The sequence below is a fragment of the Ictidomys tridecemlineatus genome, chromosome 5 (genome assembly GCF_052094955.1).
Source record: "Ictidomys tridecemlineatus isolate mIctTri1 chromosome 5, mIctTri1.hap1, whole genome shotgun sequence".
Classification (NCBI taxonomy): domain Eukaryota; kingdom Metazoa; phylum Chordata; class Mammalia; order Rodentia; family Sciuridae; genus Ictidomys; species Ictidomys tridecemlineatus.
In genome coordinates this window covers 190,823,380-190,847,038 of record NC_135481.1, presented here as the reverse complement: position 1 = coordinate 190,847,038, position 23,659 = coordinate 190,823,380, and the positions used below count along the sequence as shown (strand labels likewise).

Genomic DNA, 23,659 nt, shown 5'->3' with positions numbered 1-23,659 from the left:
AACTAAAATCTAAAAAAAAAACACCAAAAATCAAAAATCAATGTAATAAATACATTTACTATGTATTTGATACAGCACACAGTTAACTCTTATGACATATCTGTACGTTTGATATCGAGAATACATTATGGATAGGGTGAACAAACTGAAGAGTCTTCTAGGACTCGCGGCAGATGCTGACAGTTAATCATGATCCTCTCTTCTGATATCTCTGGACCCACCTCGAACGCTTCTGGGTGGTCTCAGGCAGCTGTCACCAACAACTGGTGTCTGCACAAACCAGAGGTCAGCTGCAGCCTCCCCTAGCTCTGACCCAGCGAGATCCAGCCATATACCTGAAGAAGCATCAACAATAAATGAACTGAAAAGGGACATTGATGTGTTAAAAGGAAAACAAATGCAAATGAAAGAGCAAAGCCTTTATTTTTCAAGTCTGTGTGGTGGGCTCTGGCCTTCATGCTAATCTGGCTTCCGGGCCTCTTTCTCCCACTGTCTGCAACCCCCCCCCATGCCCCCCCCCATCCTCAACTTTCTGTTCCACACATACAAATATCACCCACTTTTTTTCCCCACTAAAAGAGAACAAATTTGGAAGGAAAAAGCTTCAGCTGGGCAAATCTGATTAAATCAAAAGCCTGGTACTGGGAGAGGATGCCCCTTGAGAGACCCCAGCGCACATCATCCTGCCGACTAAGGTTCTCAGACACGCCACGGATGATAAAGGGGGTTCAGCAGGACAGAACGATCCAGAGCACAATAAGTGCTTTCACCATGGGGGTCAAGGTCCAGCCTAGGAGATAAGAAAACATTCAGCGAATCAGGCTGAATCATAATGCAGCCAGAGCAGTTCTTCAGCCTCACCCCAAACACTTGTGAGAGCCAGACTGACTGACCCATATTGGTTCTTGGCCTCCGAGAAGGGAAGTGAGTAAAGGATGCAGACAGACCCAGGTTTCACAAGTTTTCTGCTTATGTGTTTCTCCGATCAGGATATTTAACTTCTCCAAGTTTGACACAAAATAAGATTCCCAGCTTCTGTACGAGGAGTGGTTGAGATGAGGGACAGGAAAAGAATACAGAACTGGCTCAATAGAAGTCGGTGGTCCTGCCCAGGTACTTGTGCGTGAAGGTTTACCAGTGGGACTCAGAGTCTGTAAAGGAAAAATCAAGGAGACTTCTGAGCTGTGCAAAATAAAGGTTGGAAATGAGGCAGGCAGGTGAGGCGGAGTCAGGATGCACAGAGTGCTGGGTCAGAAAGCACGTGCCCCGCCCTATCCTAGCAATACCTGCTCAGCATGCTGCAGTCGATGGCCTGTGGGCTTGTGAGCCACACAAACCAGACCTGATTTTCCATGGGAACCAGAAATCTGAAAAGGTGCATCTCCTCTCAATCTTGGTGCATGATAAAATAAACAAACAAGCTGATACTTCTTGTGGACTCAAAATGGGCCTGGCAGCTTCTAAGAGTTTATCAAATTGTTTCCATTTATTCTCTCAGCCTTGCCATGAAGTGCACTGTGATCATCATCCCTGCTTTGTAAATACAGCACAGAGAGGTCACCATCATTTGCCCAGTGCCACACAGCAGAGGAACTGGGAATTGCTTCTGGCAATTCTCAACCACCTCATTAAACTGCCACTCTATTTTTTTTATGACTTATTTTGACATCTTTTCAGAAAGATTGCAAGGACAATACAAAGAATTCTTATAATCCATTCACCTCTATTCCCCAAGTGTTCACATTTTTGACTATTTTTGCTTTCTCTCTCTCTCTCTCTCTCTCTCTCTCTCTCTCTCTCCACACACACACACACACACACACACAAACACGCACACACTCACCACTACCCAGCACTGAATGCTGAAAGTATCCAGAAGCGATGACATCCCAGTGGCAGTGAGCACACCCAGGCCTAAAATCCTGGTTTCTAAATTCCACTCTTCCCTGAAACAACTAGGACTTCTTGGAAAACAGGTGATTCCTGGACTGGGTGGATGCAGCACAAGATCAGCTTGGATTATCTTCTTGTTCTAGAAAGTCAGGAATTGCTCAGCAATGATGGCAACATGTCAAAGAAATGCAGAAGCCTATTTGAAGAGGTTCCTTTTAGGCAAACGGGAAAATGTGAGCATCAGAATGAATCCTAGTGAAACACTATCACCCATTCAAAGAGATGCATCAACAAGCCCGTGCCGATGCAGACAAATTAAGGAGAAGAAGAAACTTTTCTTGACAGAATGTCAATAGCTGGAAGTGGAAGGATTTCATGGAATTCAGAGGAAAAAATTCCCTATTTGGCAGCCATGTTTGAGACATAGAGCATGTCCCCAGGTCACCTGTGGGTCGGTGGTTTCCAGTGTTTAGCACACAGGCTAATGTGGGAGACTATGGAGTTGGTGGGGAAAGTTTCTTTTAACTTCTCCAGTAATTCTCAATTCCTCCCATAAAAACTCTAAATAGAAAGCAAAGCTTCAATGCTCCTCTGGTCAGAACCCGAGGGTGGATAATGTCCAGATGTTGATCTCTGTTTTCCCTATGTGGGCCCAGAACACCCGCCCTGATATGTGTTCTGTCCAACGAAGGGGTCTGTTTCATTTTTGTGCCTTTGCTGCCCTCCCTGCTCTGTGTCAAGCACTGAGAAAGGTACAGTTCAAAAGTTCTAAACCTCATGAGCATACTTTTTCATGAGATATGTTAGCATCTGTTTAGTAGCTGAGGCTCAGAGAGGTTAAGTGGAGTCTTCATGTCACACAGCTAGGAAATGAGTCCTCTAGGATGGAAACCCAGGTAGGTGAACTTTTCTAAAATCCTTGTTCTCCCTGCTGTACCAGCATGCAGGCAATAGAATGTAGAACTCTGGTGAGTTTCATTCGAGCAAAGGAACATTGGGATTTAGGTTTGAAAGTTGACCAAGCAATGAAAAACTTTTTAGACTTAGGATAACCTTCACAGCCTGACATTACCTGGACAGGGCATTGTCCCAGCAGCAGAAGGAGGGTTCTGCTCCTTTACAGTACCAGGGGTGAAGTGGCTGGCTTAGGTCTCGGGCTATGTTGCAGAAAAATGCTCATCCCTAAATTCTGGAAGGATTTAAGGGCCCCAAGATGCTCACGCTTAGGGACATGCATGAGAAATGAGGCAGGACAGGCCATACCTCCTGTCCCTCTGCTCTCACTGGGCTGGGGCTGTGGGAATCACCTGTGCAGGTCACCCCATGGTGGGCCCTCCACTCCAAGAGCAAGTGGTGGGATGTGTGTGGGTTGACTGTGCAGAGAGCTCATTGCACTCCGTCACCTGCTTAGGTATAGCTTCCCCACAAAGAGTTCTGCACCCAGGGGAGCAGTGACAGTCTGTAGAGTCCAGTCACAAACATCTAGGGAGTCCCTAGAGCTCTCAAGTTTCTCCTTCCCTCCTCCCTTCTTTTTCTTCTATTTTTTTTTTCCTAGTCTCTCAAAAAATCATTTGGGCATCCCAAAGCTGAGTGGACTGTGATCTCAATATATCACTGTAAACAGCTTCCTCTAAACACCTAGGGACTTTGGTTCCAGCTAGTTGAGGCTTCCTGGAGGCGGCATGGGGCTGGAGAAGATGTGACGAGCAGCCGTGTGCAGGCGTCAAAGGCAGTAGCTCTGATTTACCCTGCGAGAAGCATTATGCTGTACACTGATCTGTCAGACGGCGGAGGACATTTACCTCTGGCTCGAGTCCTCGGTCAGCCACATAGCAACAGGTGGAGGACCTTTGGAAATTCGTACAGCTCTGTCTACCATCAGAAAGGGCTGTTACAGACATGGCTGAGGGGACAAGGTTGACGGTGAGTATCTATCACGGGCCAAACACCAGGCATCACAGATACAATGGCAAACCAAAATAAGCCTGTGCCTTCTCTCACTGCACCTTATATTATAGTGTGTGTATGGGAGGTGGAGAGTGGGGATGGCAAGTGTCAATCAAATAATCACACAAATGTACATAAGTTTGCCGTGTGGCACGTTGTGAAGGACAAGTTCATGGTGTGTCTTAGATATGGGCCCAGATCTTCTCCACCTTTGCTGGGATTCTGGCTCCTCTATGCACTCTCTGATGATCCTCAACAGGTTACTGACCTTCTCTGAGCCTGTTTCCCGGGTGCAACATGAGAAGCATTGTCCTAAACACTGTGCAGGGTGATGTAGTCTTGAGCAGTAGGTGTTCAGCAGTGCTGGGGCAGGCAGAGCTGATATTATTAACATGATCAACAATCCTGTTGATATCAGGGTCTACGCTTGCAGAGCTGCACAGGGAATTGGGGGCAGCAGGCACCTTCTCTGCTGCACCCGGACCCTTTCTGCCCTTTTGCCTATCTGTATGCCCTTCCCTGGCTTCTGCAAACTCTCTTCTTGGTGCTGCTCTTCAAAGACTACTTTGGCTTTAGTGCTTTTTTTTTTTCTGGATGCACAAAGAGCCAGACATACCTGGAGTTAAAGCTCCTCCATTGCAGAATTGTGAAAGGCCCACTCCTTGGTCATGAGAGCAGATCATGCTGCTATGCACACTCCAGAGCTCCCTGCAGCTAAAGCCAAGGCTGCAACACCTGAAGTCCCGCCCTTGTTGGCTCCCTCCCTTCCCCTTCCTGCTGGCCCCACTGCCTCAAGGTGTGCCCAGGAATCACTGCCCAGGTCAGCTCCTGTGGGATGGAGGTCATTGAGGAAAACTTCCTGGGGGAAGCTCAGCTCCGCAGAGTGCGTGGGAATGGGGCAGGAAGGGAGAGTGTGCCAGGAGGAAGACGGCAGTGAGAACACTTTGGAGGAACAGAAGAAACTCACAAAAGCCCGTGAGGCTGGAGTCCCGAGGCATGGCTGGTGGATGATGTGGGCTGAGGCCGCGGTGGTGCGGGGCATATTTTACAGGGCATGGAATTGAGGCTTGCAGAACTGGATCTTGATGTTAGAGCAGCGGGAAGCCATAAAGCAGCCCGAGATGCGGACAGGTCTGGGTTTGGAGAAGCAGTGAGGCAAGGGTGAAGGGATGGAGGGAGGGGAGAAGGGTGGGTGGGGATCTGGTGTTGCATGAGTGGCCCAGGTGAGGGGTCCTGGTGGTGCAGCCAGTTGGTGGGGATGGTGCTGAGGACAGAAGTAAATGACCTCAAAAAATCTGTGAGCAGCAAAAATTGGAAAATTTCTTTGAGATTCAAAGAACCATCTTTCAGTAAAACTGCTATCAAAGTCTAGATTTTGGTGAGGGTAGATTTGTGACATAGGGCTTGTAAAATGGCCACATAAGAAAATTTCATACCAGTAAGACAAAGATTGAATTTTTAAAATTTTGAGATGATAAATGCATTGAAGACGAAAAAATGTCTTGAGTATTTAAAAACTTTTATTTTTGCTTTCAAAGTATTCAAAGATATGCAGATGAAATCTGATAACACATGTGGATTTGTAGTTCCAAAAGTAATTTCATAGTACTGAGAAAGCATAGACCCATTTTAGAAATAGGGACTATCCATTCAAATACAAAGACTTCCAAAATGTACTAAAAATATAACCTCGAAAAGGAAATATCTACCAAATATACACAAAAATACAGTATGCTTTTAGGAAAAGCAGTAGTAAAAACATGCTCAAATAAACCATATGTAAACAGCTTTAAAAGTCTCATATGTAAGGCACGAACCTCTACGCACTTTACATTTATGAAATAATATTTTCCAAAGAAGTTCAGTTCTCATAACAGATGTTCCATTATCTTTAAGGAATGCATAGCTTCCTATTGCCCCATTAGGTAGATGGGAAGATCAAAGCAGAGAAATCATTTTATTAAAGACACAATGAGTATTTTGAATCTGTAACTGAACTTCAGAACATCACCCTGCACCACAGATCCTAAATTAAGCACCACATATTACCACTAGAAAGAATCACACACACACACACACACACACACACACACACACACCCCAGGATGTACCTCTGTGGTCACACTACAAACTCTTGACCCATCCATTCTATGGTCCACTGCCATAGAGTAAATACATTAATGAAGTAAAACATTTCAGGGTTCTTTGAGTAATGATGTCATATTAAATCATTAAGATATTCTTGTATAAGAAGTTGTGACTTAAACTACCTCTTAAAACAGAAATATTCTCTAATTTTCCAATATTTCCTCACAAAAAAGCACAGTTTTGTGAGGACCTGGTTGCTTCAACCAACATTCAGCTTTGCTAACATTATTAAGCAGGTATTCATGAAACGGAAAGACAGCAAGTGGATTATCAGTATCACCCCGAGCTCCAGACACCTTACACCTTTCACTGAGAACCATGAGCTTACTTTGGAGAATTGGCAGTGGGTCTGGCAGGGCAGGTGCAGAAACACCTGGTAACCTCACCTGACTGACTGGCAAGTGCTTAGCACCCTTCATGCCACGGAGGATATAAGAGAAAACAGGTTTGTGGGGACCTTGGAAAAGTATAAGCAGAGGTGAACCCTGGAGAGCCTGGTGTCCCAGCACTCAACTCATATCCCTGGGTTGGACTTAGTCTTGGTAAGTGGCCTCATCTAAACAGACGGTACAGCTTCTAGAACAACTGGCAGAGGGAGAGGAGAGACACCAGGGCCTAGACATTCTTCATGAACTGCTGCTGCTCTGCTGTTGGCTTTCCAGGGATGCAGAAGCCCAAGCACCATTCTTGCAGGAAGCTAAAAATTGCTCTTCTTGATCCTGGTAGAAAAAAAAATGTGGAAAATAAATGATACCCCAAATATAAAGAATGAATTACAAAGAGATAAGTTACTAGCAAAAATAAATACTAGAACTCAAACTGTCAAGGACTCTGACCCAAGGTAAGGCTTGCCACCATGAATGTGCTGTCTTTGCTATAGACCAGGGGTCTTGTGATCAAGCTGGATTTCTCCGAATGCCCTACTTTGTTTAACTCTGTTGGTTTGGGTGCTCAGAGTTTGATGAATTGCCTAGTAGTACCAGACCTTGGGGAGGAATAATAAAATATTCCTTTGGACCTTATTCAGAAATTTTATTTGTAATTACACGTCTCTCTAAGTGATCTCCCCACCAGCAGATGCCCTTCACTTGCAGCTGGAAATGACTACTGGTTCTAGGCAAAGGCTAGGGATGCTACTGAAAGGTCAGGTGATGGAGTGAGTTTGGGTGCTGGGGGTGATTCCATAAGGCTGCCTGCTGCAGGAGCCGTGATTCCACATCAGACGATGCTGGGGTCTCCAGGCTGACTTGTGGTCACTATGAGAGTTCTGAATTCATTTTAATGTATTAAGAGAAAGCTCCTAACTTGAGTTTGAGGCTTACAAACTCATCATTTCATTAAGGAAGTGACTGCTTTCAGGACAAGGCTAAAGTGACATACAAAGTCCAAGTTAATTGAAAGAAGATAATCCAGTACTCAGTCAGTCAAGAGGGGATAAATAGACCTGGCAAAAGTTGTAAAGAGGACAGGAGAGAACTCCTCCACTGTCAGAAGTGGTACCGAATGGCATGTGGCAGTGTAAAAGTGTTGTATTGCACTTAACACAGGCTAGAAGTACCTACATTGACACTACATGCTTCTACACGCCATAAGCTAAGACCTGAGGTCCAAAGAATAATGGCCATCTAAATGCATCAGAACTCCTGTCTCTAGATGGGTGATTGTTACCTTACATGGCAAAAGGGACTTTGCAGAGGTTATTAAGGATCATAAGATTGGGAGACCATCTTGGATAATAGCTTGTCTGAGAGCTGGGTCATAGGAACATGAGAGGGACTCAGCTGCTGGCTTTGAGATGGCTGGAGGAACATGACCAGGCTCTAAAAGTTGGACACGGCCTTCAGCCAAAGTAGCAATCAAGTGGGGACCTCAGTCCTGTAGCCATAAGGAACCAACTTCTGCCAACAACCCACGTAAGCAGGGAATGAATTCTCCCCTGGAACTGCCAGAAAGGAATAGGGCCTTGTGGACACTTTGATTTTAGCCTAGTAAGAGTCGCATTGGACTTCCGACCCACAGAACTGTAACATGATAAATTTGTGTTCTTTAACCCACTAAATTTCAGTAATTTGTTAGGGCAGCAATAGGAAGGGAATACAATAGCCATTCATTATGGTCCTCTGTGGCTGCCTGCATTTTTCAAGACAGCCTTAAGTAGATGTGGCAGAGACTCCATAGCCCACAGATCCTAAAATATTTGCCAATTGGCCTATGTTAGAGAAACAGCTGGTCAACCTCTGCTATTCATACATAGAAACTGTTAAGAGCAGCTAGCATTCACTGAGCACTTATTTGACACCCAGGTCTGTCTGGGCTAAGATTTTTGTATTCATATCAATTTTCTGGCAGAGATACTATTCTGGTCCCCACTCTCAAATTTAAAAAAAAGGGGGGTGGGGTGGGGAAGGAAACAGAGGAAGAGGGCTAGGGCTTAAGTAGCTGCTCCAAATTGCCCTGTGAGTCAGTGGTGGGCAGAACTCAAACCCAAGCCAGGCTGATTTCAGGGCTCAGCTTGGTCATTTGCAGGACCTTGCAGAGAGCATGGATGCCCAGATGCTCACCTTAGTTCTTACCGCTGGCGGAATGCAATGGGGAGCTGCCGGCTGGGCACCAGGATACCCAGGTGCAGCATCTCAACAGGCTCCATGTCTGTGGCCACGATGTCATATTTGCGGACGATCTAGAACACATGTGTACAAAAAAGCAGAATTACCCTTCCCTTCTCCTGCCTGTGGAGTCACATGGCTACAGAGATCCAGCAAGGAACTTACCCAGCAGAGAGCTAAGTGGAGCTGGAGCTCAGCCAAACGGCGGCCAATGCACATCCTTTTCCCAAGGCCAAATGGAAGATGCGCAAAAGGATTAATCTTTTTCTTCTCCTGAAGCCAACGTTCAGGTCTAAACTGACTTGAATCCTCAAAATTGTCTTCATTGGACCCCAGCACCTGGGTATTCAGCATCAGCACTGTCTAAAAACATGGGGGGGGGCAGCATTTTAAATAACTAGAAAAGAATGTTTTAATGGCAAAACTTAAAAAAGTGATCATCTTTACACATGTAAAATAGCCCATAAGAAAAAGGATTGCCAAAGAACAATTCATGCTTAAAATGTGTCAAGTAATGAATAGGCACAGAAATTCAGCATTATTACTTTCTATTCTTGGAACAACCCCATATGGCAGATTCTATTTTCTCCCCATTTTACATATGAGGAAGTTGAGGGTCACAGATGTTATGTGACTCACTCAAGAACACACAGATAAAAGTGGAATTAGATTCAGGTCTCTATTTCCATAGGCATGCTCCCTAATTCTGTGCTACATAAATGCGAATTATAATGCTTCCTGCTATGGATTTCCCAAACAAATGCTGTCTTGGCAAAAAGTTTCAGAGAGATCTGTTGAATGTTTGGAAAGCATATCTTTCAAAGTTTTGTAAGGTACAGAAACACAAGTTCTACTTACTCCTTTGGGTAAAACATATTCACCCAGGACTGTTGCCTTGTCAAGAGTCCGAGTTGTAAATGGCACACTTGGGGTAAGCCTGAAAACAGAAAATCAATTGTAAAGGTGGCCACTGACCAAATTCTGTTCAAAATGTCAGTGGGAATGGAGATCAGATTAAGTACATGCTCAAAACTGGGGTAGCTCTTCATAAAGTCCTGACTTCCCAATATTCATCTCCCCTGTTGCTTTTTCTTGTCATATTGTGTTGTCACAATCCCTAGTGCCAGGCTAACAGTGGTTTTCCTGTCTCATCCCAGACTCCACTGTGTAGGTGTTTTGTGTTTCACCCTGAAGGCTGATGTTTGTTCTATATTTCTCCCATCTCCCATTCTTTTCATAATATTTCCTTCTACTTTGAAAATGTTGTGAGTTTTGTTTTCCAGAAAGTAGGTAAAAAGTAGGTAAAAAGAATTTTCAAAAAACATTTTACATAAGGGGCTCAGAAATGAAGGTAGCTGTGTCTTGTTAGTTAATAACATGGTCTCCTGCCAAGGAGTCGCCTCGGGATCTGCATCATGCACTGGTCTTCCTCAGTGTTCAGAGCATCTATTGGTGGGGTCATTCCTTTAAAGGGGAGGACTGACATTCAGAATTTAATGGCATTTCCCTAATGACTTAGGGAATATGTGACAGAAAAGAAATGTGGTCCCAAGACTCTTCTTCCAAGTTTGAGAAATGTTTATAATCATCAAGGGTAGTTATCTATGAGAGGGCTACCTTTGTTAAGTATTTAAGAGAACAGTATTCCAACATATTTATATTGGCTTATTCATACCTCATAGATTCTTTCAGACAGGCCTTTAAATACGGCATATTCTGCAGATCTCTGGCCCGTGGCGTTTGATTCTCAGGCAATACACTTTGAATTTCTTTAAGAAGTTTTTGTTGCACTTGGGGATTACGGGATAAGTTATAGAGAATCCACATCAAGCTGTTTGCTGTCTGAAACCCAAAAAGACACAAAACTGAATTTATATAAATAAACTGCCTTAAACTACTACGAGCTAAACAAAGGTGATGCCTACTGCCTTGCTCTGCAAATATGTTAGTGATTTTTTTTCACATGTTCTTATTTGCTGTACCTTAAACAAACCCAATATTTGGAAAGTCAGATTTAATTTGTGAAATGTATCAATTCAGGATAGCTTATTTGCTGAGGGAATCAAATAGAATCCTTTAAATAACCAGCTGCATCAGGACATTCAGAATATAGTCGGATCCAATAATTGCTTAAACACAGATAAATGTATATCAAACTGGTGGAATGAGAATCAGTAGGTAGATTATATCAGGGCTGACGTGGAGGCTGTAATGATGTTTTATTGTTAGGCAGGATGTTACCCCTGGGGGACACTGGATGAAGGATACAAGGAATGAATCTCTGTCTAGTCTTGTTCTTAGAACCAAATGTGAATCTATGATGATCTTAACATAAAAAAGGTTTAACTAAAATTGCTTAAGGTAAAAAATAAATTGATGTAAAAATTGAGTAAAGAGAGCAGGTCGGAGATCCTTGAAGTGCTACTCCTAAGAGGCTTAAATTTCTATTTTTTTTTCAGTGCAAATGCACAAGAAGTGAGTATTTCTGAAACTTTAAAATTCTTTGGGCCACACCCTGAGAAATTACCATGGAAATGAAAAGGCATTCTCAAAGTTTCAGCCACATGCAAAGAGCCCTCATAGGGGGATGCCAACAGCAAAGAGGAAATGCTAGCCCTGAGCTGAGGGTACAGGAGGACCTGGTCCCCTTGGCCCATTCTAGGACCTCCTTGGGCACATCGGTGCAACCAGCCATTACAGCTTCTAGCTACATAATAGCCACCACCAGTGGGCACACATGTTTGTTTTTTAGGCCTTAGCTAATTTAAGCTAAATAGTCCCCTAAAAATGGTCACAGTGTCCTTCCCTCCGCAGACTCGAAGACGCTGTCGCCAAGTGCCATCTGCCACTCACTTAGATGAGCAAAGTGCAACTCAGAGCCCGTGGCTATTTATTATTTTTGGAAGAAGATGCCTCCAAAGTAGGCTTCTGCATGTCAAAGGACCGGTGGCCTCAGCTGCAAATAAACCCATGGTGGCATTATTATGAGAGTCCAATTTACAAAACAGGAAGAGGGTGTAGCCACCAAATTAGAGGCACTCAGAGTTTTCTGATTCTCCAAATGCGACTTTCAGAACAGCTGAGACTAAAAAAGAAATGGAGATCGTGCATAACCGTATCAGTCGGTTCTTCACCACAAGTACCAAATGGAGCTCCCCCCGAGCCACGTGAGACCAACTGAGCTTGTTAAAAAAGACGCAGAGGGGAAGTGGGCTGGGAAACCTCAAGGGCACAGGCTATCCCGGCTTGACCTCGGGAGGAGACCCATCTCCTTAACTGGCCTGCTTCTACTCTCCCTGCACTAAGTTCCTTCTCCACCCACCAGCCAGAGTCCGCTTGTCAAAACAAAAATTGGACAGGTGACTCCTTTGCCTAAAATGTTTCAAGAGCTTCTCCTCATGGGGCGTAATGAAACACAAAGGCCTTACCAAGGCTCATGAGGCCTTGCAACCTCCAGTTTCAACTCCTATCACATTTGCTCGTTCTCTAGCTTCAACCCTCTTTCCTCCACAGGGCCTTTGCATGTGCTATCCTTCCCTCCCTGAAGTGCTCTTTCACCAGGTTTCCGCACAGCTGGATCCTTCTCTTCATTCCAGAATCAACTCTGGTATTATTTCCTCAGAGAGGGACCCCTAGCCCCACTTCCATCTCTCAGTATCCTTCTGATGACTTCCTCTGTGGCCCATGACACTAATTGAAATGATCTTATCTGTTTGATTGCATGTCTGCAGTCTGTCTTCCCACCAGCATATGTGTTCCCTGAAGCGGAGAACTTGGCCTCTGGTTCATGATGGTCTCTCAAGGACCCGCAATGGTCCCTGGCACACAGAAGACACTCTATAATACCTGGTTTCTTTAATTTATTCCTTAAGCATTTACTGGCCACCTAGCACACGCCAGCCTCTGTTCTGTACAGAAATGCACTCAGTCATGGCCCTTACAGAGCTTAACAGTTGAAAAAAATAAAAAGGAATGAAAATTTTAGTTCTATCACTCTAAGAAACCTTTTAGGGTTTGCGATTCAATAGGAAAATGAGATACAATGAATTTTTGCCTTTGTCAGCCACTCGGGCAGAGGAGAAATGAGAAGGATGGGATCTCTGGTTGGAGAAAACCCTCCTCTTTATGTGCACAAGAAACACTAGGAATAAAGAAAAAGGGGAAATCAGCAAGCTGGCTTGCCTTCTGAGACACTTTAAGGTGTGTGCACTGTTGGATTTATGAGGAATATCAATATGCATCACTCTCATGATGGCTCGAATATTGACTCAAAGACAACTAAACACACCTACGTGCATTTGCCAGTATTTGCATTTGGAACTGGACTATATGGAGTATCTTCTATGAGTATAAGCCATGCTGGATTGAAATAAATCTGCTTATTTCAATTAGAATCACGCTGTCTCAAACTAACTATGTCCAAACTTCCAAGCAGGAAAAGCATTATTGACTTAAAGTACGGCATTTCAATATTTTTACAATACATATCACCAGACATGGCCAAGCACTTTGGAGTAACATATGCAATGACCTAAAATAATCCAACTTTAAAAATCTAACGTTTCTTGCCGGGACATGAAACTTTACTGCTTCCAAATCCCTGTAGTAGTTTGCGTGTTTGTCATGGCCATGACCAGATCCTATTCTGATTTCTGTCACTGGAGCAATGACGTCTCTGCCATGTGCTTGCAGCTATACCTTTCGTCTCCCTGCACCATCAAGTGCAAGACTTTGGAGCTTCGCTGAGCTGATGCTCAGTTAATCTTGGTGGAAGGAGTGAGTTGGAAGACTTCCTCAAATTCTTGAGGAAAACACCTGCACAGACTGTGCGTTTGGCAGACCAGACCCCAGCCCGCCTTACCGTTTCTACAGCCGCCAGCTGGAGCTCTGTGACAGCCGCGTAGAGTTCCTTCCTAGAGAGCTGACTGTGCTGGTAAATATCACAGAGGAAATCAGCACCAGGCTGCTGAGAGTATTTCTCCAGCCGGCTGTTGACACAGGACTTGACTATTAGAGAAGAGAGAGAGAGAAAAAAAAAAGACAGTTTAATATTAGGATGAGGAAAGAACCCGAGGGAATCTCAGAACAAATCCTTGCAAAACCTGGAGAGTCTTTTCACGCTGAAAATTTGCTAAATAAGCTTGTACTGCCTTCCTGTTAGGCTGGCGAGAATATCTCAATGCCCACATAAGCAAGGTGGCTCAAGATGCCTCAGGCACCTTCTTCAAACTCAGACCCAATCAGGGGTGGGGGCCTGGAAGTCTGCATTTCTCACAGGCTCCCATGATGCAGATGCCACTGTTCTGTGGCCACATTTTGAATAGCAAGAGCTCAGAACCCAGGAGGGATCAGCAGGTGAGGAAGTGGGAGTCGGGTTCCTATTCAGAATCAGAATTTTGGACCCAACATTACTAAACACACACACACACACACACACACACACACACACACACACGGGCATACAGACCCCATACATGAAAATATAGTGCCTGTGCCTGTTGGTAACAATGGAAAACATAAAATACATCCTAGGTACCGGTCTCCCTCCCTTTGATCCAGTGTGCAAGCAGCCCCAGACTAACAGGGACGATGAGCACAGTGACAGGAGTCACAAATGAGCAGAGAGCTTGAATCCTGAAGCCCTTCTGCCCAGCTCCAAACCCTGGTTTTGCCAGAACCTCACATGTAGTCTTGGGAAGTATCTCAGGCACATCAGTTGGGGCTCATAAAGGACCTATCACGAAGGTTAGTTATAAGGATGAAATGTGTGTGCCTGAACCTAGCACCAAATATTCCTTCCATTGTGTAGCAGAAATGGCAAAGTCCTACCCACTGAGGTTCTGTGACATGCTAGGTCTTCATGTCCTCTGTGTCAGGCTCAGAATGGCTGCATGGAGGTAGGTTTTACCAGTATTGGGCTCATTTAAGAGACCAGGCAACACAGGATGACACGGAGGCAGCACTTTGGCCAAGCTGCCATGCACAGGGCACCCAGGGGCCTCTGACTCCAAAGCTCTTCTTTTAGCCACTTTCAGTTCCCAAAGAAGACCGTAGAAATCCACCTCTTGCCTTTCCCTGAGATTCATCTACACTTGTGTGTTTGCAAAGCTTAAAGGAATCAGGAGAGGCAACTCCACAGAGAGGTCAAGGTGGCTGACCTAGGAAGGCCATTCCAGCCCTTCCCCAGTTGGGGCTTGGTGGGCCCAAAGTGAAGGGCAGCCCTCGTACCTGATTTGAAGATGGTGTCCCAGGCCAGCGTGTGGGCCTGCCAGACCTTGGTGTTGAGGCTCCTGTGCAGCTCGACCGGCGTGACCATCATCCTTCCAAAAGTGCTCATCATCTGTGAGAAACAGGAGCACCTCTTCAGTCCAAATTCTCCTCCCCCTGGAGGTTGCTCCAAGCCACATACCCTGTGCCACTCCGAAAGCAGGAATTCAAAGGTGCCCCGCTCTCTCACACCCATCCCAGGCACAATGCCTATGCCCCACCTCCCGTGGAACATCAAAAGCAATCTTGGGGTGACTTTTCACTGTGTGTTTAATAAAAGGTGCTAGGTCCTATGACCCAATTAAAAAAACCATATAAAACCGTAACTTTCATATTCACTTCAATTTCAAATAATTTCCTAAACTTGGCCATTCATTCCAAATCAAATTCTACTGCATCCACACATACCTAAACCATTCAAAAATTTAAAATCTGAAAAATTTCAGGCACTTTGAAAATTTTTTTTCCTTAACTGAACATTAATGGGAATACCAAAAATAGGTATAAGGTCAATTTTTATTTTGCTAAAATGACCTGTGTAAACAGAGCAATAATGGGTTTAACATGCTTCTAAGTGACATGTGCACCTATGCAATACTATATTAAAATACATTATCCACATCTAGGTAAATAAGGTAGCTTGAAATAAAGCCTTGGTATATGCCACTGTTGGGAGACAGTGCCATGCACATGAACCTTGAGGCCACTCTGCCCTGTGAGCTGTCCTCATGTAAGAGCTGCTTACTGTTTTGATGGCCTCGATGAAGTTCAGGGCGTCTTCCCCGGCGTTCTTCTGAAGGAGCCCAAATCTCTTCTCATATAACACGAGGCAGATACCTATTATTTAAAATAATCGTGACGGTTACAGAAGCTCAGCCACACTGGCGTTTATGATTAGCTGGCTCTTAAAGACTTGATTCTGTGTCTCATAAAATTATGTTTTTGCTAAGAAGAAAAAGAAAAAAAATCCAATGACTCAGAAGTCCAAGAACAGTAAGGGAAAGCAAATGGTCTGAGAGAAAGGGCGTAAGCACTCTCCTCCCTTTCTAGAAATCGTATCCAGCACGAGCCACCCCCTTAGTCTGGGTCTCGAAGGTCACCTGAAGATGTAAGGCAAAGGTGGTGTCAGGTGCCAGCTCTGCTCTGCCTCCAGCTCAGCTGGGTTGCTGAGCTGTTTATTGGATTCTGCTGCCCCACATGGCCAAGGGAAGGCCATGAACCAGCTGAACAGCCGGTACCTGCTAGTCCTGAGCCAGTGCTTTGTTGACTTTTCCCCATTTAGTTATTTTATTTAGGCACAGTCTTTTTAAAAATAAAATTCCCAACTCCATTTCAAAAGTTTTAGATACAGAAAAATTGAAAGATTAGTATAATGGATACCTATGTTCTCTGAGCTGGGAAGTAGTTATTGTTAACATTTTGCTACAGTGACTTTCTCCTGGGGCCAGTGCATACATTAATTCTCTGTGTGTCTCCGTGAAAGTGATTTTTGACCTTTTAGATACTTCAAAATTAAATAATTTAGCAGATATCTTCTAAGAATAAATACATTTTCCTATGTAACCACAATGTCACTAATACCCAGAAAACATTACCCATTCCATAATATACCCATGTGCCCATTTTTAAATTTCCCTCATTGTCCTAAATATTGTCTTCTTAACTGCTTTCTTTTATGATCCAGGATCACTGCTGTTGCTGCCTGATAGGTGGGTAATCCGCTCTCCATTTACAACCTGGGTCAAGCGGGTGAACGACTGGCCTCAAGTCCTCCACCTGAGAAGCAGGATCCGCAAGACTAGTCAGAGCAGAGCCACGGGGTTCCAACCACATCTTACTTTCCAAACTCCCCTGGTCGAGGAGAGCCTTTCATTTTGCCACCAGCCAACCAGCAGGAGGAGGAGGAGGAGGAGGAGAAGGAGGAGGAGGAGGAGGAGGAGGAGGAGGAGGAGGAGGAGGAGGAGGAGGAGGAGGAGGAGGAGGAGGAGGAGGAGGAGATGCTTGGCCTTCAGCACCGGGCTGCACCGCACAGCTGAGGGCCTCCTCCCTCCAGGCTTCTCAGGATCCAGGTGTGAATTTAATCCACCTCAGTCCAGTTTTCTTTAGCGGGCAACTAAATGCCTTGGAAAGTCCTCAATCTGGGTACTTCTAGGGGTCAATTTGCCAAACATTCACGTCATGTCTCTCTGATAGTCTTTGCTTTTACTCCTCTTTCCCTTATGCTGTGCATAAAGCTTTCTAGGGTGCTGAGGCGACAGGTCTGGAACTTGAAAGGCGGTTGATCTGAAGACGGAGACAGGTCTACAAAAGCCTCCACTTGGGGGATCCCTGCGGAGCCCTCCCTTCAGCGGCCAGAAGGATCCAGCAAATCTGACAAAGCCACCCCCTGGGAAAGCCACTCTACTGTGGCTCCCGGCTGCTCTAGGCTCAGCTCCAACCTCCCGTCCTGTCCCATCCCATCCCATCCCATCCCATCCCATCCCATCCCGTCTATAAGGCCTCCAGAGCGGCCACTGTCCTCCCCCGTCCCCTGTCCTCCTGCATTCCTCTCCACAGAACACACTACAGCTTCCGGGACGCCTTTCTGTCCCTTCCACACAGCACTCCTTAGGCTGGAACCTTCCTCCTTCCCTCACTTTCCACCTGGTCAATCCCAGCTCTCCATCAGGTCTCAGCTGGAGTGTCACCTGCCCAAGGCTGGCCTAGGGAGCCTCATGGCTTCTCCCACAGCCCTGACCTTCCTCAGCCCCCCCTGCCGCATCCCCACGGCAGTGAGCTCATCAAGGTAGGGCTCCCCCCTGAATTCCCAGGCTGAAACTTAAGGAAAGAGCGCCGGTCCCCCTCTTTGGGGAAACCCTCCACGGCTCCCCCTCTGAACCTGATAGAGGAGCAGATTCTCCCCAGGACCTACTGGCTCTGGTGACCCGGAGCCTCCTCTTCTTCCTGCCTTTTTGGTTTCCACAGCCTCCCCACCCTGCTCAGCACAACTCATTCGCATCAGCATTCTGGAAGTTTCTCAGACACCCTGTGAGTGTGCATGCTTCTGCCTCAGGGCCTATGCACCTCCTGGCTCCACTGTGGGAACACTCACATGCAGATACCCCAGGGACTTGCCAGTTCCCTTCCTTCAGGATGGGGCTGTCTCCTTACCGGAGAGGACCCCTCCCACCTCTGATTGTCACCGGAGTGAGATTTTATTCCCCAAACCACCTACAAAACTAAGCGGGAGAGACTGCAGACGCTACTCACTTTCAAAGGACCATTTGTTGAGCTCGCGGTACAGGTCTTCCATGCAGCCTCTTTCATCACAGAGCTCATCTATCCTTCCCATAAAATCCGCCAGCACCTGCAGAGCAACCGGGAGAGACTCGCAGTGAAAGTCATGGAAGGAAACAGGGTTCAAGCTGAGGGTGCCGAAGGGTTTGCTCTATGCTGTGTTCTCCGCCCAGGTGTCTCTGTAAAGCCGCACTAATGACAGGACGGTCTTGGGAAGCTGCCAGGCCACACCACCTTGTCCATGGTTACCTCCTGATCCCTTCCTGAAGCCACCCCAAAGCTTCAGATTCCACTTTTGATCTAAAAGTAATTCTGACAATTTAAGAAAAAAAAAAAAAAAAAGCATTTCTCCTCATCAGAATGAGGCAGGGAATCGGCCTCATGTCCCTGGCAGGGACATCACCTTGAGGACGGTGAGGCCGGGACTGTGCTGAGGTCTGCACTCCACACTTCCATATCTGGGCAAGAAATCGTCTCTTTTTTTTGGTTGGTTGTTTTTGTTGAGTGTGTTGAACTTGGAACCAAATCTGCAAATTCTGGATGCAGTGTTCTCCAAATAAGCCAGTGTCCTTGGACAGTCACATAAGCTCTCTGCATGACAGTTTCAAACACCAACATTTTTGGTGAAGAATGCCTTATAGTTGACGAGGGCTGTAAAGTACCAACCACTGCCCGGAGCGTGCCCTCAGCTCACCCACAGAGCAAGCCCGGGAGGTGGGAGGCACTGCAGCTACGGAGGCTCTTTAGGGAAGCTAAGTCACTCGCCCACGGACACTTAGCTGATTGCTTGCCATGCTTGACCCTGGAAGAAGGTACATGTGACTCTAAAGCTTGCAAATGTAATCAATGGACATGTCTGATGTTCTCACATAGTGTATTAAAAAGCATTTTGAATTTTTTTTACCACTAAAGAATCAAGAGATTTTACATAAATGTATGGATTCTCTACTACTTGTCAAAATAGTAATGATGAGGTTATTATTACAAGGTGACACTGGCTGTGTGTTCCCACGTGGCAGTAATTTGCTAGATCTGCGGCAGCCGTCCGTGCATGTGGGCATACACTCTTCTGTTTGCTGAATTCTTTACGGGACCTGCCTTACTATTCTGTATTAATTATCCAGCTCCTGGACCCTTCTAAGTTTGCAATCTCTCATCTATATGATTCTGTCTGGGTCCAAGTCCAGTTTAAAACAAACATACAAAGGTAATAGTAGTAACAAGAGATTACTTAAAATCCCCTTTGGCCTCCTGTTGGCTAAAGGATATTGTCCAAATACTTTAGCAGGGCATAAAACCATTGTTAAAGCCTCCTGCCTATCTAGTCATTCCAGGGAAAGCCTCGGTCCAGGTGCATTGAATGCTGTTCTCTAAACATAGGGTGTCTCTTCCCATCCCTGCATTTTCAGATTGTTCTCTCTGCTTGAATGCTTTTCTCCACCTTCTTTTTCTTGTAAACGCCTACTTAATTCTGCAAAACTCAGCTCAAATGTCACTACCTAAGATCTTTACAAGCACTATCTCATTTAATTCTTCCCGAGAACATGTAGGGTAGGAACTGTTACATCCATTATATAGATTGGGAAACTGAGTCTTAGGAAAAGTGACGTAGCCACATTCCATAGCCAGAGAGGGAAAGTCTGGAGCTTAGATCCAAGCCTGGTGAGTACCAAAGTCTGTGCTCCTGATGGTTCTCCATTACAGTATTATTTTTAAAGGGTTTGGGGAAGAAAGGAATGAGGATTGGGGAAAAGAAAGATGGAGAGTGAAGTAGAGAAAAAGAGAAGGCCCTGGAATTGTCCAGATCGCATGCTTTTCCCTCTGCACTTTGAAGGTATGAACTGAAGCTCCATTTACATCCCTCTGTCCCCAAGAGACCCAGAAAGCCGGCCCCAGTCTGCAAACCTCATTGATTTTGTTGTCCAGCTTCATAATTTCCACTGGTTTCATTAGTTTCTTTTGAAAGGCACTCCGCACCCTCTGCCAGTCTTCTCCTTCCCTGGGAGAGGAGCAGGATTATATTTAGAGCCAACGAAAAGAAGGGAATTGTAGAAATAATTCCAGGGACAACTTCATGAACCATGAAAGCAAATGAACCTTGAGAATCATGCCAAGAAATACGCACCAAATGTTAGCATTAGAATATTCGGGGCTGGTTTGACTATAGGATAAAACAGAAACCTTTCCTCCTAGCCCAAGACTGTATCAGGAAGGTGAAGCCCAGATGAGTTGGGCTCAGGGCTTTGGGTATGCCCTTCTGGACCTGGGGCTGGGAGCCCGAGGGCCTCAATTTCCACCAATAAGAGCCAACTGATGGATGTCCCTTAGCCAGCAACTTGGGTTTGTTTGAAAAAAAAAATCAATTTTCAACTCATCAGTTTGTACATAATAACCATAGAAAAAAATCCCTCAAATTTAGAATTTTACCATTGCCTTCAAAGGATAGCATCTAATCAGAGAGTCACTGGAGTTGTGAAAAGTCCATACACCTTATGAACTTGCCCCAATGCTGACTGTATAGCCTGTGAAGCCCCATGTCTTAACAAGGTTTCCAATGCCAGCTGTATCTTGAAAAACACAGCTTCTAGGTATTGCAATATGGGGTTAAAGAAAAGTGCTACTTGTTAAATGTCCACAGTTAAAAACCACATCATACTGTGGCTTTTATTTCTCTAGAATGTGACCTTGGCACCTGTCCTTATCCACCCTTGCAGAGACATAGCTCTTAACCCCAGATCCTTTCCAGAAAAGGACACTGTGGAAAAAAAAAAGAGGATGATTTCCAGCTTTTGAGTTTAGGGTGGGAGGGGGAGGACATCAGGGAATTTTAAGGGGTTCTTTTGTTTGTAAATTATTTGTCTGGCACACTGACTTCAGAGCCTTATTCTCTGGAATCGTCTGAACACCAGAATTCCGTGTGACATTGCTTTTGAGGGAAGGCTGACCTGCAGGAGAGCAAGTACTCTCTGCTGCCTCTTTCCTGGACCCATTCTATTCAGCTGCGGAGGATTGCACTTCCTGCAAGTAGGGGCTTTGGTTTTGTCCGGCATGAGAAATACATCACTCCAGGGAACTCTTAACTCCCGCCCCTTCCCAACTTCCAGGCACTTCAGACCAAACCACCTGTCTGCGTTCTGCGCACTGGACTTACAAGATCAGCAGTCCGTAGCCCTCCTCGCGGTAGTCGCGATAGGCCTTCCATGGCTTGATCTCCAGCCGCTGGGGATAGGCGCTCTCGGTGCGGTACAGCGCTTCCAAGAGGCACGGGGAGCCCAGATGCACTGAGTCGAAGGAACCCAGCTTCATCCGAAAAATTTTGCCATACTTCTTGTGGTACTCTACCTGCAGCGGGCAGAGCGAAACTTTGGAGTCAGCGGGCATCCTCCACAATCCCAGGAACGCTGATGACTCCTGAGGCTAAACCAGGGCACCAGGGCACCTGAGCGCACCGTGCGCCCCGGGCCTTTCGCCTTACAGAGGAGTTGAAGCGATCCTGGGAGAACAGGGCAGGGCAGGGAGCAAAAGGGAATTGGGGCATGACAAAATATTTACCAGAGTGTCATGCTGTTTCTTCAGGCCCCCTTTCCAAAGAATCTCCAGCAGACTGCCCAGCAGTGGCCAGTTGGTGGGACCCGGCAGGGTGTCGGCGTTCTGCGTCTCACCACGTGGCATCAGCGGACAGAGGGGCACCTCTAGCGGTGGACCGGGCGCACACGCCCTAGATGTCATGCGTCTGGGGGGCTGCCCCAGGCTGCGCAGCCCCTGCTCGAAGGCGACAAGGGAGCGGCTCATGCCAAGGAGGGAGCTCATGGCAGCAGCGGAGACGCGGGGCATGGGAGGACGCAGCACTGGGGAGGGCAAGGCTAAGAGTTGTTAGCGGGATCTGGGGGCTTGACGATTCTGGAAAATTCAGGGCCAGCCGATGTGACAGAGGAGGGTAGAGGAGGATCTGGGAGCAGAAGAGACCTTGGAGAGAATGCAAATGCGGCAGCCTCGGGTTGCAGCTGCCAGAGTAGCGCTGGCAACAGGGGCTGAAGGAGCGCTGCCGGGGTTTGGTGGCTCTTGGAAGAGGAAACGAGCCCCGTGAGTCCGCGGTTGGGTCTGCAAGTCTGACTTCTAGGGTCTGGAGCCACAGAAGGGTATGCCCAGAAGGGTGAAAAGGATGCTGTTGACTCTGTCGTTTCCTGCAGTGCCTCTCCATGCTCCAGTCCCGGGACCATGTATTTATGGAGACAGGCAGGCCCTGAGTGGCCAATGAGCACTCTGAGTAGGGCGGAGTGGGCCCGGGCTGGCCAGGCCCCAAGGGAAGTGGGACGCGGGACGCGGGGGGTGGTGGAAAGAGGATGGAGTCAGCGAGGTGAGCGAGTGCGCCAGGGTCGGGTGACCGATGCGCTGCTTCTGGGGTGGGAGAGCCGTGGACTCCACCCCGGAGATAACCCTGAGGCAGGCACGCGAGCCAAGTTCACCGGGTGCGCACTGATGCGCCTCCCCGCCCGCCCTTTGCGGGCAGCAGCCTGCAGTGGCTGCAGCCTGGCGCTTGCACAATAGCCATCCTGGGTGGCGAGGTCTCTGAGTGCCGTCCGGGAAGGGTGACGGCTCCTGCCAAGGGCGCGCTGCCCGCTCACCTTCTGGAGAGACAGGCTTCCCCAGCCTGGACTGGACTTCCTTCAGAGGAAAAAAAAAAAAAAAGACTTTCTGAGCCTCTACAGCTGGAGAGGATTCGAAATTCACTAAAATGCATAGAAAGAATGTATTTCACCTTCTGTTCTTGGGCAAGAAGACCAATTGAGTTTGTAGAATTTCCTTCCTGGCTGCTTTGTTTTTGGTTGTTATAAGGATTAAACGAATTAATGCATGTAAGGTGCCTACAACCTAGTCTTGTCTATGAGCATCAATAAAAAATGCTGTGGTCATTACCTCCTCAGGTGGTTATGGAAGACGCTGTGAGGGCATAGCTTGCAATGGCTGCCACCTCCCCCACTTCCCTCAGCCCCCTCCCTCATGTGCATTGACCATTCTGTACAAAGCAGAGACACTCCCAGGTCAAACCAGACCCCTCAACCATCCCCACCACCTCTACACGGTCCATCCTAAGCCCAGTCATACACATGCTCCCAAACACACCTGCACTAGCCCAGAGTACAACTCACCTTCATAATTCAGAAAGGGAAGTTAGAAATTTTTGTTGATTGTGACTCATATGGTCATGTTGCTGATCCAACATAAAGTTCCCAGCTCCCAGGGAGGAGGTGAAACTGTCTCCTCTCCCAGTTTCCAGTCACCTGAGTGCTTGTTTTGACCTAGGATTAACAAATCCTTCCTTGATAAGTCTCTTGTAAACATTTAGTTTGTTTCTTGAAAACCCTTTGTTCCAACTTGAGTTGGAAAATAATCATTTTAGATTTGTCCTCAGAAGTCAATGACCTTATGTTAATAAAAATAAAAGCCATTGAATATAGAGTTTATGTATAATTATTATATATATTTATGCATGATAGACTAGATATTATATAGCACATACT

At 46.2% G+C, this 23,659-nt stretch overlaps 1 protein-coding gene and 3 long non-coding RNA genes across 4 annotated transcripts; 2 read left to right on the top strand and 2 right to left on the bottom strand.

Annotated features, from left to right (window-relative positions):
* Positions 1 to 37: 37 nt before the first annotated feature.
* Positions 38 to 4,446, bottom strand: LOC144378160 (uncharacterized). The gene is made up of 2 exons (XR_013439772.1): positions 1,287 to 4,446; positions 38 to 1,151 (listed from the first exon to the last, which is right to left on the bottom strand). It is a non-coding gene; the product is annotated as an uncharacterized LOC144378160 (long non-coding RNA).
* On the top strand, positions 3,166 to 12,988 carry LOC144378161 (uncharacterized). Its single transcript, XR_013439773.1, has 2 exons — positions 3,166 to 3,816; positions 11,409 to 12,988. It is a non-coding gene; the product is annotated as an uncharacterized LOC144378161 (long non-coding RNA).
* Cyp24a1 (cytochrome P450 family 24 subfamily A member 1) lies at positions 5,343 to 22,355 on the bottom strand. Its single transcript, XM_005325200.4, has 12 exons — positions 21,690 to 22,355; positions 21,289 to 21,479; positions 20,043 to 20,136; positions 18,111 to 18,207; positions 15,607 to 15,698; positions 14,823 to 14,934; positions 13,456 to 13,601; positions 10,270 to 10,436; positions 9,453 to 9,531; positions 8,760 to 8,957; positions 8,550 to 8,668; positions 5,343 to 6,707 (listed from the first exon to the last, which is right to left on the bottom strand). The coding sequence occupies exons 1-11, from the start codon at positions 21,969 to 21,971 to the stop codon at positions 8,558 to 8,560; spliced, it is 1,569 nt and encodes a 522-aa protein (XP_005325257.4). The 5' UTR covers positions 21,972 to 22,355; the 3' UTR covers positions 5,343 to 6,707; positions 8,550 to 8,557.
* Positions 16,828 to 23,053, top strand: LOC144378162 (uncharacterized). Its single transcript, XR_013439774.1, has 2 exons — positions 16,828 to 16,930; positions 17,096 to 23,053. It is a non-coding gene; the product is annotated as an uncharacterized LOC144378162 (long non-coding RNA).
* Positions 23,054 to 23,659: the final 606 nt, after the last annotated feature.

Bases quoted from the DNA above. Each gene is read 5' to 3' on its own strand.
- Cyp24a1 (XM_005325200.4), bottom strand. From the start codon at position 21,971: ATGCCCCGCGTCTCCGCTGCTGCCATGAGCTCCCTCCTTGGCATGAGC. The intron at 15,699-18,110 runs GTGAGTAGCGTC...TTTAAATAATAG, and splicing joins CAACAAATGGTCCTTTGAAA to GTATCTGCCTCGTGTTATAT. The intron at 13,602-14,822 runs GTACGAGGGCTG...CTTCTCTAATAG, and splicing joins GGACACCATCTTCAAATCAG to TCAAGTCCTGTGTCAACAGC.